Source organism: Herpailurus yagouaroundi, unplaced genomic scaffold, assembly GCF_014898765.1.
Source record: "Herpailurus yagouaroundi ecotype Mexico unplaced genomic scaffold, PumYag 166, whole genome shotgun sequence".
Taxonomy (NCBI): domain Eukaryota; kingdom Metazoa; phylum Chordata; class Mammalia; order Carnivora; family Felidae; genus Herpailurus; species Herpailurus yagouaroundi.
Genome location: NW_024412407.1, coordinates 4,483,672 through 4,503,771, shown reverse-complemented (window position 1 = coordinate 4,503,771; position 20,100 = coordinate 4,483,672). Strand labels below are relative to the sequence as shown.

The window sequence follows — 20,100 nt, the reverse complement described above, 5'->3', positions numbered from 1 at the left end:
TCTCTCTCTCTCTCTCTCTCTCTCTCTCTCTCTCTCTGCCTGTCTCTGTCTCTCCCTCTCTCTCCCTTTCTCCGTTTTCTCCCTTTCTCCCTCTACCCCTCTCCCCTACTCATGCACACACACACACACACTGTAAAGCAACAAAAAAAAGAAAGAAAAAGAAAAATTGATGCTAAGTTGTTAGTTCATTAGGAGTTTCTTACAGCCTTTACAATATATTCTGCCCTTTACATTAATTGGTTTTAAACACCAAATTTTCTTTTAGGCTCCTTTTCCCAATGGTAGTTTTGTGAATGGCTTTAATGCACCAGGATCTTATAAAACAAATGCTGCTGCTGTGAATATGGCTCGACCATTCCAAAAAAATCGGTAAGATGAAAATCATAGTGGAATTTAAAGAATACTGTGTTAATAGCAATGCTATTTACAGACTTTTTAACCAAAAGCTTAAACAATTTTACTCTAGAATTAATAAATACACTTTTATCTCAAGAGTTGATAATTTGTATAAAAAAAGACTTGGAACTGGGATTGTAAATGATACATACTGATTTTTTTAAATAATAAAGATAATAGAAAATTATTTTATGATAGTAGCAAAATCTGGTGTCTCAATTAGTAGTCTAATTAGTAGTTTAATATGTAACATTTTGGAGAATGGGTTTTTTGAGGATAGAAATATTAGCTGATTTGAGTATTGAATGTTGGGAAAATGAGCTACTTAAGATTTTTAAGAATTTACTTTTGAAATGATTTCCATGAACTATAGCAGCAGCTAACATTATTGAACATTTAGTGTCTAAGGCTCTGTCTTAAGGGCTTTACATATTTTATCACAGTTTTCATAACCCGATAAGATATATACAGTTATTATGTCTATTTAAGATGAGGACATTGAAACAAAAGGGTTAAATATCATGTCTATGAGCGTGTGGCTAGTAATTGGCAGAGCCAAAATTTGAGCCCAGGCAATTTGACTTTAAAGCCTACACTTTATTTTTTTTTATTTTTTATTTTTTTTATTTTTTAATATATGAAATTTATTGTTAAATTGGTTTCCATACAACACCCAATGCTCATCCCAAAAGATGCCCTCTTCAGTGCCCATCACCTACTCTCCCCACCCTCCCACCCCCCATCAACCCTCAGTTTGTTCTCAGTTTTTAAGAGTCTCTTATGTAAAGCCTACACTTTAAAAAGTGTTCTAGATAAATTATTGAGAACTCTGGAAACTATTTGCTATCATATAAAAGATTAATAAGTCTGTTAAGTGTTAATTATTTTTGTATAAATGTCAACTGATAATCTCAATAATTTGGTATATATTATGATTTTTGATAGAGTATGAGTAACCAAAGAAAAATGGGCTTCTATGGTGGCTTAGATTTATTTAATAGTTTCATATTTATTGTTCCTTGTTTGCTTATTTTGTGAGCCTTCTAGGTTTGGGTTTTTGTTTTTTTAATTATTTCTTTTCAGGGATTTTCTCTTGCTAGATCTCATTCTCCCAGTTGGTTCTTTTTGGCAAGGAGACCACATGGGGTATGTTCTTCTAAAATGACTTCTAGGAACTTAATTCTTTTTTGTAAGGTTTTCCTGGAACATGCTTCACTGAGAAAGAAGACTCACAGTATTAAGTGTTCTTCTTAGTGGTTTCTGGAAGCATTCATAATGTATCATCCTCTCATAATCAGTTTTTTGTACTCACACAGTTTGTACTCACTGACAATTGGTTAAAGTATTTGAAGATCGTTTACGAGCATTAGGAAAACTTTACTACATATAACTATTCTTACTGCTTTATGAAGTTTCAAATGAGATCTCTTTCTGTTAACAAGGATGGATGGTTCTTTATAATTCAAAGGATTATTGTGCTCTTAAAGATGGTTTTTGGTTTGGTAATAAAGTAACACCCGCAAAATTCAAGTATTGCTAAGACATATGAATAGAAAAGTACAGGGAGCCTCACACATTGTCCTTTAATCCCAATCCTGCTTTCAAAACGACTAATTTCCATGAACACATAGAGATAATGATGTTTAAATCTGGGAAGACCTTTGTTATGATATAGTTTTAACTCATTTTACAGATGAAGAAAGTGAAAGCTGAAGAAGACAAAAATCTTGCTAGGGTTACATTGGCTGGTTATTATCAGCAGACTTGAGATTAGAACATTTCCTTTCCTCTACTATAGTTGGTAAAGTTTTTCTCCCGTCCAAGTACTAACCAGGCCCGACCCTGCTTAGCTTCTGAGATCAGACGAGATCAGACGCGTTCAGGGTGGTATGGCCGTAGACGGTAAAGTTTTTCTTAAAAATAATTTAAGTAGAGCAAATAACAGCTTACAACTTCACTTGTTAGAAAATACAGATTTCTCCTGATTAGAAATGGTAGCTTTGTAGAAATAGGTTATCTATTGATGTCTATTCTACTTCACTGTCTATAGCAAAATTCACTCCTTAAAAAAAAAGACATCTTTCTTGTAGACTAAAAGCAGTATTTCAGTATTAGCTAAAAGTACTGGTGGTTTGCATATTTTTAACTAAAAAATGTATTAAATAGGTTCATGGTGTTCCTTTACCATCACTTGTTTTTGTTTGCTGTGCTTTCTTGATAAAAAGGGTGAAATTACGATAAGAAAGCCAAGAATGACAATCTAGTTATCCTTGCTTGTAAGGATATGTGCCTCTGCTTTTAAAGGTACAGGACAGGTTTTGCTTGTTTTTCAAAACCATTCACGTACAATTCCTTTTCATACCTGTGACCAGTACAGGTTGTTAATTTTTAGTTACAAAAATTATACACAAATACTTTCTTCTTATAAAATGCAGATATTACAGATGAAACTAAAAGAACTTTTTGACCAACACAAGACCACTGTGTTTGTTTGTTTAAAGTTATCAAAGAGAAAGTAACTTTTAGAAAGCCCCTTTGCAGTTTATTATATGACCCTTGTAACGGCCCAGTGATGATCACTAGACCTACTTGGAGAGACTAGGACTAACTTTCAGAAGTCTGGGCATTTTTCTACCTTTCATTCTTTGTCTTTCTATCACATCACTTCTTCCTTTCCGTCTTTTATCACTTCTTTTATCTTTCTTTTTATCTTTTGCCTAGACTGAGATTGTAAGTCCCTCTCGGTGAAGGGTAAGATTATGAGATCTGAGGGCTGTGTAAACCTGATAACTAATCTGTTAGTTATACTGAAATACAGTGAGCAAATTTATGTGAATAATAGTTTCTGAACAGATACATAAACGGCATATCTACCTCATGAGGTCATTTTTAGATACGATGGATAATATAAATATTTTGAAAATTACTTAGTGTTTCTTGACATACTATCATTTTCATTGCTGTTAAAAATCTATTTTGAGGATTGCCTGGCTGACTCGGTAGAGCATGTGACTCTGGATCTCAGGGTTGATTGTTTGAGCCCCATGTTGGGTGTAGAGATTACTTTAAAAAAATAAATAAAAATTTTTTAAAAATCTATTTTGACATAAAGTAATTATTTTGAAAAGTAACATCTTACATGAAACAGCCTAACATTGTAGCCTGATTTTTACATTTAAGTTTAATAGTAATCTAATTTTTTATTTTCTGTAAAAAATAAGGTAGGATAACTAGAGATGTTGTTGGAATTAATGCTTAATTGCTGGGTTTATAATTATTTTGAGATTTTAAATCTCTATTCAGAGAACCAGGAATCGACAGTGTATTATTAATACAAATTTATAGCTATGAAAATAGACTGTAAAAATTGAATATATAAACTACAAGTAAGGGGCCGAATATAAATCTCATACTTCCTTGTAAAATCTATTGAGCCAAGATCCTCAGTTGCCTGGGCTTACTTTAGGTATTTTCGCTCTTGATTAAACTGTAGCCTCTCCTTTACCCGACCCCTAGCTTTATCCTCTTACAAATTATTAGGAGATTTGGGTGCTTATACCCATCATCCAAGATAAAAGCTACTTTTGTTCACAGTTATTTAGGTTTTTGTTTGTTTTTACCAAGTTCCCTACCTAATTCATGAAATCACGCTAGGCTATTACTTGCATTATATTTCCTAGCTGTTGTCCCGTTCCCCGCCCTCCCGCCCATAAGGATCTTTGAGCAATGAACTTATTAAGAAGCTAGAATTTTAATACATTGCACTTTTTCTCTTGTTTTCATTGGCACTCCCCTAAAGAGCCTTTTTAGATTTTTTTCACTCCCTAATTTTTCCCTATGAAAATTTAGTGCTGGAGATTATTGTATATGTATTTATGTAATGTATGAATATCTATACTTTATGTATAAAAAGAGTAAGATGAGGTTTTTTGTTTTTTCCTTTTGTCCCTCTCCCCATCCCAGAACCTTTTTTAACTCCCACTTGGGGTGATGTTGCCCCATTGAGAATGTATGGCATAGACTTAGCAATGAGCTTAAAGCCTGACTGATTTATATGTGTCACGACTGCAGCTGGTGTTAAATTAGATAAAATCCTACTTGTATTTTGAGTATTGAGGTAGAAGTACCTGTATCTTGAAGAACTTTGGATCTTAACCCAAATCTCTCCAAACAACTTTTTTTAAATGTAAAAATTCTTTGCCTTTTAAAAATAATACATCTGGGACATAAGTTTACATTTTTATAATGTGACACTTTTATGTTTAATTTATAGAAAATCAGAATACAGTAGAAGGCAGTTTTTAACTTAGCCTATCAAATAAGAGTTTTTACCATTAAGAGGAAAGATATTCTGTTTTGATTTATCCTCTCATGTATGTGATCTTATGTTTCTTATAGTGTGAAGCCTCATTTTAGGTCATCGAGTGGTTCAGAGCACTCAACAGAGGGCTCTGTATCATTGGGGGATGGACAGTTAAACAGATCTGGTTCAAGGAACTTTCCAACTGAACGGCATAACCCTACAGTAACAGGGCATCAGGAGCAAAGCTATCTTCCAAAAGAAACTCCCCCTTTACAGATGGAACAGAATGGGGACTATGGTAGGGGCAGGTAAGGAAATACGGAATAAATACGGATATGGTATATGAAAATTCTTTGCTCATAATATGAGTATTTGAAGAACATGATCTAGTGATTTTTTTTGTTTTAACTATTGGTGTATGTTTATGTTAAATGAATACAGTGTTCACATAATACGGGTTAATGGTTTTTCATAAATATTACGAAATTTATAGTGCCCATATTAGAATATAGCTCTGAGTCAGAGGTTTTATAAAGTTACTCTGAAGTTCTGTATGGTTCACTGAAGAAAGAATAGCTTAGAAAGATAAGATCCTATCTGCATTCTAGTTTTAATTTCTTACAAATTCTAAACTGTGGGAATGGGGTTATACATTATTGTCCAGTCTGCCTGAATGAAACCAAAACAACTGAATAATGATATGCTTCTGGTGTGGAAGGAGCACTACCTAATAAAAATGGGCCCATCTTATTTAGTCGTGTTGGTGGTAGTAGATGAAGTTTTTGGTAGATTAATTTAGGATCCATTCAGAAGAATATATATTCATCTCTTCATAACAGTGGAGATACAGAAAGTAGAATTACTTAAACTAAAAGTTCACCCGTCTTCAGTAGAATATATATATATATATATATATATATATATATATATATATTTGACAAAACGTATGAGTTGCCCCTCCCATCATCCCCACCTTTTTTTGTCGTTGCTAAAAGGAGAACTCTTTTCAGAGGTCGAAGACGACGAGAAGATGAGAGAGTCCCAGTAAGTATTTTTTTCTTTTTTACCTTTGTACATTTGTTCATTTATTTTTTCTTTTCTGATTTACTGTGGCATTGGCTTGTGGTCTGTCTTTCCTTTCCAGGTTTTTGTTTTTTTGAATATAGTATTAGGCAAAGGTAAATAGAACCTGTGCTTTGACCCTAAAATACCTACTATGACTGCCACTCCCTGACCTTAAAGCACATGTATAGCTAGGGATTTGGTCTATGTTGCTCATGTGTTTTAAAAACTACTTGAATCCCTAATATAGTCACATGGTTTAAAAATCAAAAAATGAAAATAATCAATGGAAACTTTATTAGTTTGTTAATGGACATTTAAGTAGTTTACAGCCATCATTTCTTGTGTGTTCAATAACATATGAAGGAGAATCCCTTTCTAGAGATTTCTAGTTCACTATTCAGTTAGTTGCTGCCAACTTACAGCTTTCTGTAGGGGTTGTGCCAATTTTCACTCGGACAGAAACTGAAAAAAAGTTTTATTTATCGATAGCCCTACAAATATATGATTTTTTGCCAACTTTTTTTTTTGATAAAGTACATCCTTCACTTTTAAAGGTCTCTGGATGGTGTTGGAAACTTAAACTGTTTATGGTCACTTGGGGGCAATTTTCTACCTTCTGCTTATTCTTCTCTCCGCTAATCTTCTAAACTACTTACAGATCTGAAAAGTTTTTATAGTTGTAGACATGTTTTTTTTTGTTGTTTTTTGAGAGAGCCTGAACAACGGAGGAGCAGAGGGAGTGGGAGAGAGAGCAGACTCCATGCCTAGTACAGAGCCTGACGCAGGGCTCGATCCCACAACCGTGAGATCATGACCTGAGTCAAAACCAAGAGTCCCAGACACTTAACCACCAGAGCCACCAGACACCCCTAGACATGTTTTTATTTGAATTTTGACTTACCTAGCTTTAAATTAATCATGTTTTAATTTTTTTATGATTTGTTCATGGGAAATGTTTGCCATTTCTTAACTGGGAGCAAAAGTTGAGGAATCGGAATGATATAGGAACACACAGAGGTTTCAAGAAAACCCTGCCTAGAGTTTACAGATAAATCATAAATTTGTGGTACGATGCTTATTTTAAATGTGTAGTAGTGAATTTTATATATATAGTTTATAGGGTACATGTAATATATGTACAAGCATATTACATATTTATAAGTAGTGAAAAGATAAGTATTTTCAAAGAAGAAAATGTATTGCATTGTAGCACAGAATAGTCCTTAGGGCAAACTGTACACCTTTTAAAACAGTACTGTTTTTTGTTATAGCTTTCTGTATACCATGAGCAGCCGTGAATGGCAACAACTTGCAGCAGTCCACATGAATCCTCAGATGACCCTAAACAATGGAGGAGAGGGAGATTAGTTTCAAAGTCCATTTAATATGTTGAAAATACCCACACTGAGGACTGAAGTTTGGGGTGAAGAAAAAGGAGACAAACATGTTCTCCAGTAGGACAGGCAGAGTGGAGGTGCCTTTGTGTGCAGGAAGGAGGTTTTAGCTAGAGATAAAATTTAGGATTTGTAAGCTTACACAGAGTAATTGAGATCATAAGAGTAGATGAAATCATTCAAAGGACTCTGCAGAGAGAGTGATTTAAATAGAGGAATGGTCAAGAATAGAACTTTGAGAACATAGTAGCTTTGTGCTAAAGAATGAGATTATTTATTTTGCTCTTTGAAGTATCCAAAATCTGAGTAGAAATGGCTGGTAGACAAATGGATGTTTAGGTTTCAGGTAAAGGTCTAAGTTGAAAATATTGAAAGTGTACATACAATTCAATGAGTTTTGATAAGTTTTCAGTGGTGTGTAACCAGAAAGTCCCCCAAAGTGAAAAAGATTGTTGTAAGGCTCACTGAATTCTACTCCTTAAACCAACAGGTTATGTTAACTAAAGTCAAAAACAATTTGAGAAAAAAATTTTTGAAAGATTGTTTGCATATAGGTAGTAGCTGAAGCCATGTATAATTGCTATCCCACAGGGAGAGTATGGAAGTGAAAAGAATAGTAACCACATAGAAACTAAGAGCGTCAAAAGGCGTGGGTAGAGAGAGACAAACACATGATTGTGAGATCTGAGATTTGGGAGGAAGAGGTATCACAGAAACTAAGGGAGGAATGAAGGAGCTCCCAAAGGAAAGAATATTTACCATACCAGGTGCTACATGAGGTTTGGCGGGGGCGGGGGGGGGGGGGGGGAATCTGTCAGCTTTTGCATTGTGGAAGACTTTGATGATTTGTCAAGGCAATCTTAGTGGTGATGAGTACAAAGGTGGAAATAGAAAGTAGAGGAAGTACAAGTGAGAGTCTTGCCAGAGGGTATATAGGGTGGTGGGTGGAAGGGCAGATCAGATTTTCAAGAAAGGATATTATTGTTCTCTCTTGAGACTATAGGTAAATAGGTTTTTGTTTTTAAGGAAGTTACTGCAAATTTAGAAAGCAAATAGCAGAGATTGGTTAAAAGGCTTATGGAGTGTGGGTGCCTGGGTAGCTAAGTTGGTTAAGCATCCTACTCGGTTTTGGTTCAGGTCATGATCTCACGGTTGTGAGATCTAGCCCCACGTTGGGTTCTGTGCTGATAGTGTGGAGCCTGCTCGGGATTCTCTCTCTCTGCCCTTCCCCCATGCGTGCACACACACACTCTCAAAATACATAAACTTAAAAAAAAAAAAGGCTTATGGAGTGTAGCAGAGTTTGCAAGAGAAACAAGAGAGGGAGTTGACTAAAGGTAAGTAGGATTGATAAAGAAAAACGAGAGCTCAACTGAAATGAGAAACCAAGAATTTATAGGAGAACGAACAGTTCTGTGCTTTAGAGTTTTGTTTCCTTGCAGCTTTTAGCTTCTGTGGTACAGGATTAGAGAATGAGATTGGTATGTGACCTGTTTTATGATTTGTGTCTTTTAGAGACCCCAGTCTTCATCAGCTGAAGCAAAGGCTCCAACGCCAAAGTTTGATTTATTAGCCTCAAATTTTCCTCCTTTACCTGGAAGTTCATCAAGAACTCCAGGTGAACTTGTTTTGGAGAGTAGGATGTCTGATGTTGTTAAAGGTGTCTACAAAGAAAAGGTAAACACTGAAGCATCAGCCTTTTACCTTATGGGACCATAGTCAGCCTTTGTTTCCAGAGTTATTATTTAAAATTTTATTTGCACCTAATATGTATTTCTGGCAGTTTTTATTCATGGGATTTTCAGCACACGTTGAGTATTATTAAAAGATTTATGATAAAGCTGCACAGGCCAATAAAATGTTGCTTCATTTTTGCATGTCTTTGTATCAGTTCAGCTTGGTAGAACTAATTGATGCAAGCTGGTGGAAAGTGGTGTTTGCGCTGAAGTGCCTGTAATTAGCCAATGATGTAAAGGGATCCTAAGTTAGTTTGCTAAACTCAGGCTTTCCAGTAGTGGAGAGTTGATGTCAAAAGATTGGGCTGCCCCATCCTAAAATATTTTTGAGTATAGACCTCTTCCTATGGTAAAATCCTTACACCACACAGATTTCTCATTTTCTTCCCTTTTTCTTCTTAATTCAATTTTCATTTTTATCTCATAGTGTGCATGTACATAGTATATCTAGGCTTATAATGAAAAATAGATAGTAGTTCCCTGCAACCACTTCAACTCTAGCTTTTTCTTCTATTGTTTTCCCCATATAACATGGTTATACTGATATCTCTTTTCTTCTTTTTAAGTAATCTCTACACCCAGTGTGGGGCTAGAATTCATGACCCCAAGATTAAGAATCACATGCTCCCCTGACAACCAGCCAGGCATTCCAATATACTGCTGTTTCTTGACATTCCAATTTTCAATGTCTATTAACTTCACATTCTAGAAGCTGAGGATTTAGTTCTCTCAAACCAACATACTTTTCTCATCTTCCCTGTATATTGTACTGCGTCATATCTGGGATACCATCCATTATAAGATGCCCCGTTATTTTAGTGTCACTAAGAAAGTAAAAGCATTGCCACTTATATTAGGATATGCCATCATTTGTAAGTCACATCTCAATATTACATATTTTTTTCGTAACTGAACTTCAGTTCAGAAAATTGCTATTATTTCTCCTTCTTGTACTCTCAGTGGCTGGCTGCACAATGCACAATCCTGTAGCTAGGGCTTTCTTTTGCCATCATCATCCTGGGAATTTTCCTTAGTCTCTTTTGTTTCATCCTCTCTTTTTCTTAATCTTGTTTTACTTTCCTGTATTATGGTGGGTCACATCTTCCTGAGCTTCCTGAATAAATGGGTTTTAGTATGTTTCTTGAGATCTTGCGTTCTGAAAATGTTTTTCTGTTCTCATATTTGATCAGTAGCTTATTTGTGTAGAGTTCTGTATTAGAAATCATTTTCCCGTGGAATTTTGAAGGTATTTTTTTGTCTTCCCTTTTAAAAAATAATGTGCAATATTGTAGTTATTTAATCAGTCTTGAGATAGACGTTTTTTTCATGTTTTCCACCTTTGAAAATCAGGCTGCCCTGTAATTAAAAGTTATTGTAGTTTAAGTGGCATTGTTTTTTTCTTAGTAATCCATAAAATAATAGTGCATTTTACAGTTGATGGCTTCTCAGATTTGTTGAGGTGTGATTCACACACACATATTTTTAAAGAAGAAGAATAATAAAGTGTGCCTTCCCTTGTAATCTCAACCCACAATTGTGGACGTTAAACATCAACATCTTAGCAGTGCCATCTGTCTCCCCCTTTATTTATAATTCTTCCTATTCCTTCCCTTCCTCCCCATCAGAGATAAACATCCTGACTTTGCAATAATAATTTTCTTGCTTTTCTTTATAGTTTTACCACTCCAGGTTGGGAAATTTTTTCTGTAGAGCTGGGCCAGACAGTAAATATTTTAGGCTTTGTGGGCCGCATGCTAAAAACTTAAAAACCACGCTTTGTTCATAGGCCGTACCAACAAAAGTCAAACCAGATTTGGCCAGTGAGCCTTGGTTTGTCATCCCCTAATATACAGTATACTGTTCGTTGTGCCTGTTTTGAACACAATATAAATGGAGTTGTATGTATTCTTCTGTTGTGTGAAATTCATCACTGCTGATACAGATGACTAGTTCATTTTGCATTGTTGTATTCTGTTGTAAGAATGTCATTACTCTGCTATTGGACACTTGAGCTGTCTTTCTGTCTGACATTATAAGCAATTATGCTATGAATGTTCAAACTATACATGACCCTATTTTAAGGGTATTACATAGTGGAATTGCTGACTGGTAGGGCATCTTTTAAAATTTAATTTTTCATATTTTATTGGCCGTTTGAGTTTCTTCTTTTGCAGAGTCAAGTATTTGGTACTTTATCTGTTGGGTTATCTCTTATCTTGCAGATTCATGGAATTTAAAACATTTATTTTGTATACTAATCCTTTGTCAGTTATGTATGTTTTCTACCTATGGTTTTCAGTCTTCAGTATTTGTAAGTGAAAACAAGTTCTTAATCTTATTTTATGGTTTTTTTTTTTATATCTTGCTTAGGAAATGATCTGTCTTCCAGAGATTCTTTTCAGAAATCTATCATTCTGATTCCTGATAGTTTTGTAACCTCTTTTTTCCCTCTCTAGAGGTTTTAGGATCTTTTATTTAACCCTTCTATTCTATGAAATTTTATGAAGGTATATCTTGCTATGGCTCCTTTTTTTTTCTTTTTGAGGGAGAGAGCATGCACCCGTATGCGTGAGCAGGGGAGGGGCAGAGAGAGGGATAGAGAATCCCAGCCAGGTTCCACTCTGTCAGTGCAAAGCCCAACATGGGGCTCAATTTCACAAACTATGAGAAGATGACCTGAGCCAAAATAAAAGTCAAAATGCTCAACTGATTGAGCCACCCAGGCACCCTGTTGTGGCTCTTTTTTTTTTTTTTTTTTTTTTTTAATTCATTGCTGTGGATACTTGGGAAACCCTTTCAATCTGGAAACTTGTCCTTCTAGAAAATTTTCCTGTATTATGTATTTTTTTCATGTTTGTTTATTTTTGAGAGAGAGTATGAACAGGGGAGGAGTAGAGAGAGAAGGGGAGGATACGGAGGATCCGAAGCAGGCTGTGTGCTGACAGTAGCAAGCCCAATGAGGGTCTCAAACCCACGAACCACAAGATCATGCCCTGAGCCAAAGTTGAACACCCAACTGACTGAGCCACCCAAGCACCCTGTGTTGTGTCTTTGATAAATTCTTCACCTTTCTTTTTTCTCTTTCTTGAACTTTTAATTTGATATTGCACCTTGTAGGTTGAATCTCTAATTTTTGTTGTTTTGGCTTTCCTAATATTTATTTTTGTACTTGTCTATATTTTCTACAAAGTTATTCTGAATGTTACCTTTAAACCTGCTGAAATTTGTATTGCATCAATCGATTTTAATTTCTAGGGCTTACTGTTTTTCTTTTTTAATTGTAGTAAAATACATAAAATATAAAATTTACCATCTTCAGCATTGTTTAGTGTGTACTGTTCAGTTGTGTTAAGTACATTTGCATTGTTGTGCTTCTAATCTCTAGGACTCTTCGTCTTTTTTTTTTTTTTTTTAAATGTTTGTTTATTTTTGAGAGAGAGACAGAGTATGAGCAGGGGAGGGGCAGGGGTAGAGGGAGACACAGAATCAGAAGCAGGCTTCAGGCTCTGAGCTGTCAGCACAGAGCCCAAATGGGGCTCGAACTCTCGAGCTGTGAGATCATAACCTGAGCCAAAGTCAGAGGCTTAACCAACTGAGCCACCCACGTGCCCCCAGGACTCTTCATCTTGTAAATATAAAATGCTGTAGGGGGTGTCTGGCCGGGACAGTTGGTAGAGTGTACTACTCTTGGTCTCTGGATTGTGAGATCAAGCCCTACGTTGGGTGTAGAGATTACTTAAAAATAAAAACATTTGAAAGAAGTAGATAATAAATAAAATACTATACCCTTACACAGCAATTCCCATTACCCACTTCTGTCCCCTTTGCTCAGCCCCTGTCAACCACCATTCTACTTAGTATGAATGTGACTACTCGAGGTATCTCATATAAGTGGAATCATATAATATTTGTCTTTTTGTGACTGGCTTATTTCACATAGCATAATGTCCTCAAGGTTCATCCATTGTGGTAGTGTGTACTAGTATGTACTTCCTTTCATTGCACTGTAATGTTCCATCATATGGATAGACCTCAATTTGTTTATCCATTCACCAGTTGATGAGCTTTCAGGTTTGTACCCAAACCTAATAATGCTACTATGAACATTTGTGTATTAAGTTTTTGTGTAGACATGTATTTTCTCTTACACATATTCTGCTGGGTCACATGGTAACTCTATGTTTAGCTTTTTGAGGAACTGTGAGACTGTTTTCCAAAATGACCGCACCATTGTACATTGTCACCCTCAGTGTACGAGAGTTCCAATTATCTCCATATCATCACTAACATTTGTTATTGTGTGTCTTACTGATTATAGCCATCCTAGTGAGTGTGAAATGGTTGGTTTCTCATTGTGGTTTTGATTTGCATTTCCCTAATAACTGATGGTAGTTGAGCATCTTTTCATGTGCTTATTGGCCACTTGTATATCTTCTTTGAAGAAGTGTCGATATAAATCAATTTTGAAATATGATTTTACTTTAAGGATAACGAAGAGTTGAGAGTTAGTTGCCCAGTGCCTGCAGAGGATGAACAGACAGACTGCACCTCTGCCCAGCAACTCAGTATGAGTACCAGTCCTCCATGTACCGCTGAGCTTCCTGCACTAAGGTACAGTTTCAGTATAGAAGATCTTCCACATTGAAATTACTTTTTCTTCTGATCGTTTGCTTAGGTGTTTTTGTGTGCTGTATTAAGTCTAATATCAAGCTCTCTTTTCTTTAGCACAACTCAGCAAGTAAAGGATCCAGTAGAGGATTCCACTGTTCCGAAGGATGTTCTCAACCAGACAACTATACCAGTTTCTTCCCCGAGTACTGCAAAGCCATCAAGGACAAATAGTGCTTCACCATGTAATAGTAACATAAATGCAGCTGTAGCTATGGCCCTACAGGTAACTTGATGAGTTTGCTATGTGAGAAAAAAACAATAGGTTAAATAATGAGATTTTTTTTGTTGTTTTCCCGCATAAGTCTTTGCTACAGTAGAATCATTGGAAATAGCCCAAATTGAGGCTGCCTGCCTCAAATGAAGCTAAAGGAATTTAAAATCACTGTGAGGAAACAGGAAATTTTAGCCTTTGGGAGATAGTGAGGAAGTCACTATTCATTCTGGGTTTTTTTAATGGCTTTTTTCTGATCATCCTATAGTTAAGTGAAGCTTCTTTCTTACTCAGATTATGATGAGTGTATTGTTTTTGGGCTAGTGTAAAGAGGCTTTGAGACCCTTGAAATTCTTTTTTTATAATGCTTATTAACAAGTCTTATGAGGGCCACTCCTATTTTTATTCAGTTTCCAGAAATTGTTTTTATAATTAGGGAAATACAGAAAAGCAAGGAGAAAAACACAAAATTTATGTATAATCTTTTCATTCATTGATATAACTAATTGCTGTTTGGTTATAGTTCCTTTTTTCTAGGTTAAGAACAGTTTATTTTGTTATTTAATAATAATAGAATGGCAGCTACCAATTACTGAATAGCCTGCTCTATGCCAAGACCAGTGCTAAAGACTTTTTACATGCTTTATCCCATTCTCATAACACCCCTATTGTCCATTTTTTTCAGATGAAGTAATTAAGACTTAGTCCTCTATTAATACATTATTGGTTCCCAGATGGCTGTTAAGATTCTCGTGGAATCCATCTTAGGGTTCTTTGTAGCCAGGGAGGACAGAATAGAATCATTTCATTTCATCACATGAATGTACATTATTAACTTAATCTGTCCTTCCTTATTAGACATTTAGGGTTGTTTCCAGTTTTTTTCATCACCGTAAACAATGCTGACATGAACATCCTTCAGATAAATTCCTCAAGTGAAATTATTGTTACATAAATTGCCAAGGCATTTTATTATTTTCAGTGAAGTTACTGTGTTTTTGTTTTAAGATTGTTCCAATACACTTTAATAGCAATGTGTATGAGACTGCCTATTGCCCTTCCCTAGAAGATGACTTACTGGGGTGCCTGGGTGGTTCAGTGGGTTAAGCATCCAGCTCAGGTCATGATCTCACAGTTTGTGAGTTTGAGCCCTGCATTGGGCTCTGTGCTGACAGTGTGGAGCCTGCTTGGGATTCTCTATCTCCATCTCTCTCTGCCCCTCCCCTGATGCACCCTCTCATAAATAAATAAACATTACCAATAAATAAATAAATAACTTGCTGATTTTCTTATGGGTCACATTATCCTTTTTTTTTTTTTAATGTTTATTTTTGAGAGAGAGAGAGAGAGAACATGAGCAGGGGAAGGGCAGAGAGAGAAGGAAACACAGAATCCGAAACAAGACTCCAGGCTCCGAGCTGTCATAACAGAGCCTGATGCAGGGCTCGAACTCCCAAACCATGAGATCGTGACCTGAGCTGAAGTTGGACGCTCAACTGACTGAGCCACCCAGGTGCCCCTCACACTGTCCTTTTTGTAGCTTATTATTTAGAGAATGTGTACCATAAGTTTGTTTCTTATCTTCCCTTCAAAGGAACCCCGAAAGCTAAGTTATGCTGAAGTGTGCCAGAAGCCCCCTAAAGAACCATCTCCAGTTCTTGTGCAGCCACTACGAGAACTTCGCTCCAATGTAGTGTCTCCCACCAAAAATGAAGAGAGTGGAGCTCCTGAGAAGTCCATTGAGAAATCACATGAGAAGCCAGAAGCAAGGGCTAGTAAGGAATATTCTGGTTTCCGAGGCAATACCATTCCCAGGGGAGCAGCTGGAAAAATCAGGGAACAGAGACGCCAGTTTGGCCATAGGGCTATACCTCAGGGAGTGACTCGACGTAATGGCAAAGAGCAATACGTGCCACCCAGATCACCAAAGTAAAACAAACAAACAAACTATTCAGAAACTTCTCTCTCTTCCCATTAAAACTTGAGCCGTGGCTGTATTGAACTGTTCTGGAGGGGAAGGGGTAGCCAGGAAGGAAGCAGGAGAAAAGTCTATGTCCTTAAATCATTGTGGATTTTGGAGTTGTGAGCAGTAGAATCCCAAAATTCATCTCTAAAGTGATTTTAAAATGCTGGAGGATTCCAATCAGTATAAATATATATATATATATATGTATACATATATAAAAATATAATTTTTCTATTTTTGTTTTTGATTTTAATTTGCAGAGATCTTCTGCCTAGAATCAATTTTGAGGGTTCAGATTTAGCTTGGGGAAAAAAACATATTACACATCCTTCAGTATAGGAGATGAGGGAGTGAGAGAAAATATTTTTTGAAGAAGCATTTCTGTAAAATTAGAAATTACTTTTTTTAATCTATTTAAAGTTTGGCTTGGAGAATGCCATCTCTGCCTATATGGCCTTGTGTTGCAAAGCAGATCAGTGGCTGGAGTGCCTGTTGTGGTGTGAGTGTGTGCAAGAGTGATTGAAGCCAAATCTGTTGTCATGTTAGTAAATGATTTGCAAACTGAATGTAATACTGGAGTAGATTTTTTTTTTCCATTTTGAAATTCAGTCTGAACAAGCTGTTAAACTCTGATTATACTTAGAGATGTGACTATCAGTCAGCTTGATACTCAAGGAAAGAATGGGGGTTATTCAGAAAATCAAAAATTTGTTTTAGATCTGAGTGGATAGGTCAAATGGACTTCAGAGGTTTAAACTGCTTTGTGATTTCCTGCCCCCCCCCCAATAGGAAACAGGTTTTTTTGTTACTTCATTTGTTTGTTATTCTCTGTTCTTTGACTACCCACCCCCAAAAGCAAAATAACCACCATTCTACAGAATTGTATGTTTCTAACTGCCTTGACCAGTCTAGTCAAATCATATAACTGTTTTAAATTTCTGAATTGAACATTGAAGTAGTTTATTCTTCTGTTCACGTGTTTAGAATTTTAGATCCCAGAATGGTAGGTCAGACTGACCCTGCAGTAATTTATTCGTGTGTTAAAGATGAAACATTGTAACTGATCCTTAAAGTATTAAATAGTGTAGAAGTAAAAAAAAAAATTTTTTTAACTTAATTTGGGGGCAACTTTTTTCTGTTTACAGTATATTTTATCATCTTCTTCCTTCCCTTTCTCAAAAAAAAAGAAATACAGTTTGAAATTCACAGAAACAGAACCAGCAAGTCATGAGATTTTTGAGTTAAGGTGAGAAAGATAGTTGAAGAAAATTAATACATACTTTCTCAGTGAATAAAGTTGTAGCTGTCATATTAAGTAGGCAAGTTTACATGCTGGTGTTTAGAAAATGGCTAAAATATTAAAACCATGTTGCATTAATCTGTTTTAAGTCAGATCATTTTTAGAGTTCTATGTAAGGTGGGGTTTTGTTTTCTTTTTAGGGATAGTTTGTAATGGTAATAACTGTCCCTTATGTTAGTGAATTACATATGTACAAATTGAAACTGTAAATTGTGAACACTGGAAAGCACCATTGTGACATAGAGTAAACATCTTAGTAATATATTAAAATGAATGTAAATGGAGGTTAAAATTACATTACTGTGAAACTCATCTTCCAACTCTAAGTTAAGCTTTGGAGATTTGTATTAGTAGGTAACTAAACACTGCACATTTCTGTACAAGCCAGAATTATCATTTCTTTGTAACTTATTATTCAGCTTGGCAGTTGCTTTTGATTTGGTGAATGGATAACATGGTATATAATATATTTAAGCAGTTTGAAACTATTCATTTCTACACACTATTTTTTAAAATCATATATTAGAATGAAACATACAATAAAACTACCTGTGCTGAAATTTGGGGGAAGTTTAGGTCCTTGAAAAAAAAAAAAGTATTAATAATCATTGACTACATCTATGATAAAAGTGCTTATTTTGGTTTACTTAGATAATGCTGCAGTTGGTGGAAATGATAAACATTTAAAGTGTTAACACTCTGTGAATGCCTTGGATTTAAGAGAATAAACATTTTATAAAAATCACTTGGTAAGGATTATAAACTTAATTATTGCACTTAAAATGAAACTTTACTTTTCTTACAATGTGTCACAGAAATACGCTTGTATGCTGTGTGACTTACTGTTAGTCCACCCAGCTTCCCAAAACTAAATGTTCTAACTGAAACAAAGGAAGAGTCTTCTTCTTGAAGAAAGCAACTGTGTTCTTGCTTTTTTCCCCCCAAAATGCTATTGAAAGTAGAAATTTAAAGACATAATTGTTTTTAAATTTCTTATAAAATAGTGTTTTTAATTTAATTTGCCTCATTACAGCTAATAGTTCCCAGTTTGGTGGGATGTATATGGAAGAGACAGAGAGAGTGTGAGTGTGTGTGTGTGTGTGTGTGTGTGTGTGTGTGTGTGTGTGAGAGAGATATATATATATTCACAGTATTTAGCATTTATTTTATTACAGCAAATTTAAGGTTTGTATCTAAATGATGCCTATGAGTTGTGTGAACTTGTTTGGGGTTTTTTCCAGCAGTTCTCTGTAACTGATGCGGGTTGGGCATTTATTGTAGTTCAATTATTTATTTGGTTCTTTAGAAGGAGGAATTTAAATGTCATTTTTTTCTCTTCATCCTTCTGACTTAACACTTCCTTGGGCTGTTGAAGGCTAAAAGTATATACAGATGATATTGAGTGCATAGTACAGTGGTTTTCTGTCATAGTTCTTACTGCATGAAGAGAATAAGAGTCACACAAGTTCATCGCTTTGCACTTCATAGAGAAGGTATACGGAGATACTGCAAACCTGTCTCTGTTTCCTATGCTGATAATTGAGGTTTTCATGATCTCTAGGGCCTGCCTGTCTCTATCAGTTTTGCAAATATAGACACTGGCATTCAAAAGAGTGATCCATCTATAACTTTATTCAACTGGATTTTGGAAGAAGATAAGATCTTTCAGTGATAAGGGTTTATTGTTGTTATGTGCTCGATTTGCATGTGATCAAATGACATGCCGATTTTTATTTTCAGTTCCTAAAATTAAGGTAGCTTGAATATTGTTTCACATTCCTTTTTAAATAACCAGGTTGGCTTTGCAAAAGGCTTAATAATAATGGAGTGTTAGCATCTGCTGGAGCAGAAAATAGTATTTAAAAGTTACTGAACACTTTCTTGAGCTTTATTAGTTACAGCCTTAATATTTAGTCTCTTGGCTTAAATATCCACTGGTTTTACTTTGACACAGTTGAACAGCACTGGGGTTAGGTCTCCTGATATTTGTGTTGGGCATGTACATTAACCCTGTTTTAAAATAACATACCCATTTTGTTTTTACAGAAAAGATAAAATGCAAAGAGGACAGTGTGTTCCTTTTGAGGATTTTTATAAATTCTTAATTATATGATGAGGTTTTTTCCCAACTTTTTATATTTCCTTACGATTTGATGGTCATTAATTTAACTTTAGGCTTTTTTGGTGTATGCTAACTTAGCTAGTCTGAGCTTCCAAGAAGATACATAGACATTTCAGTTTTTAATTAATTGAATAAGGACATTTTAAGAAGTTGAAAGAGAATTTGTTTTCAAGTTGAGAGTAAATTTTCTTTCAGAATCGTCTATTAAATAATTTAAAGTTTATTTTAAAAAGTAGCAACTTTTTATGAATTGTTGAGTAGACTGTTCCTAAAAAAGTACAACTCCTATGTCAACAGGCTGTGTATAAAATAAAATGGTTTTATTTTCAGTTTTTCAGCACAAAACACTGATCAGTATATATAAGGAAACATCTATATCAAGTTGGGGTTTTTTTTGTTTTGTTTTTTTTGCCTGATTTACATGTCTTTTGAGTGACCCCTGTCAAATGTTCGGGGTCGGGGATCAGAACCAGTTATCCGGCTTCTGTTTTGTCCATTGCTTAGGTTTGTTCCTGTTGTCCAAACTGCTCCCTCCCCCCAACCCCCCCCCCCCCACAAAAAAGATGGTGTGACACATGCTCATGCATACTATGTTAAAATGAGTACATCCTTGTATTTGTATTTTTGTTTTCAACATTGCCAAGGTGCTACGGGAAATTAAAGTAACAAAATTAGAAAAAATAAAATTATTTAAAAGCAGAACTGGTTTCCTTTTCTCCAGGTGGTTTATGTCTAATGACTGCTTGTGTTTATTTTTCCCTAATTTTATATGTTGCCCACTCTCTAGTTCCATCATTATTCTGGTCTCAGCTCTTTTTTTGGGGGTGGGGTTGGTTTGGTTTGGGGGAGTGGGGTATCGGCTGTGTGAAATTTCTTCTGCAAAGTGAGGGAAGAGAGAAGATTCAGCTTTATGATCCTAGGGTTTTCTTATATTCT

General features: G+C 35.4%; 1 protein-coding gene across 9 annotated transcripts in view; it reads left to right on the top strand.

Moving 5' to 3' along the window:
- The window catches only part of LARP4 (La ribonucleoprotein 4), a 64,388-nt gene extending 46,601 nt beyond the window's left edge, over nt 1-17,787 (top strand). For 5 of the 9 annotated variants that reach the window (XM_040488155.1, XM_040488154.1, XM_040488153.1 and 2 more), the window contains 7 exons: nt 266-369; nt 4,795-5,007; nt 5,695-5,743; nt 8,674-8,835; nt 13,381-13,505; nt 13,620-13,788; nt 15,371-17,787. In XM_040488155.1, coding sequence (XP_040344089.1) covers nt 266-369; nt 4,795-5,007; nt 5,695-5,743; nt 8,674-8,835; nt 13,381-13,505; nt 13,620-13,788; nt 15,371-15,709 — 1,161 coding nt within the window. In that variant the 3' untranslated portion in view covers nt 15,710-17,787. Of the gene's footprint in view, nt 1-265; nt 370-4,794; nt 5,012-5,694; nt 5,744-8,673; nt 8,836-13,380; nt 13,506-13,619; nt 13,789-15,370 lie in introns of those variants that run through there. The other 4 variants (XM_040488156.1, XM_040488160.1, XM_040488159.1 and 1 more) reach the window with 4 other exon arrangements.
- Nucleotides 17,788-20,100: the final 2,313 nt, after the last annotated feature.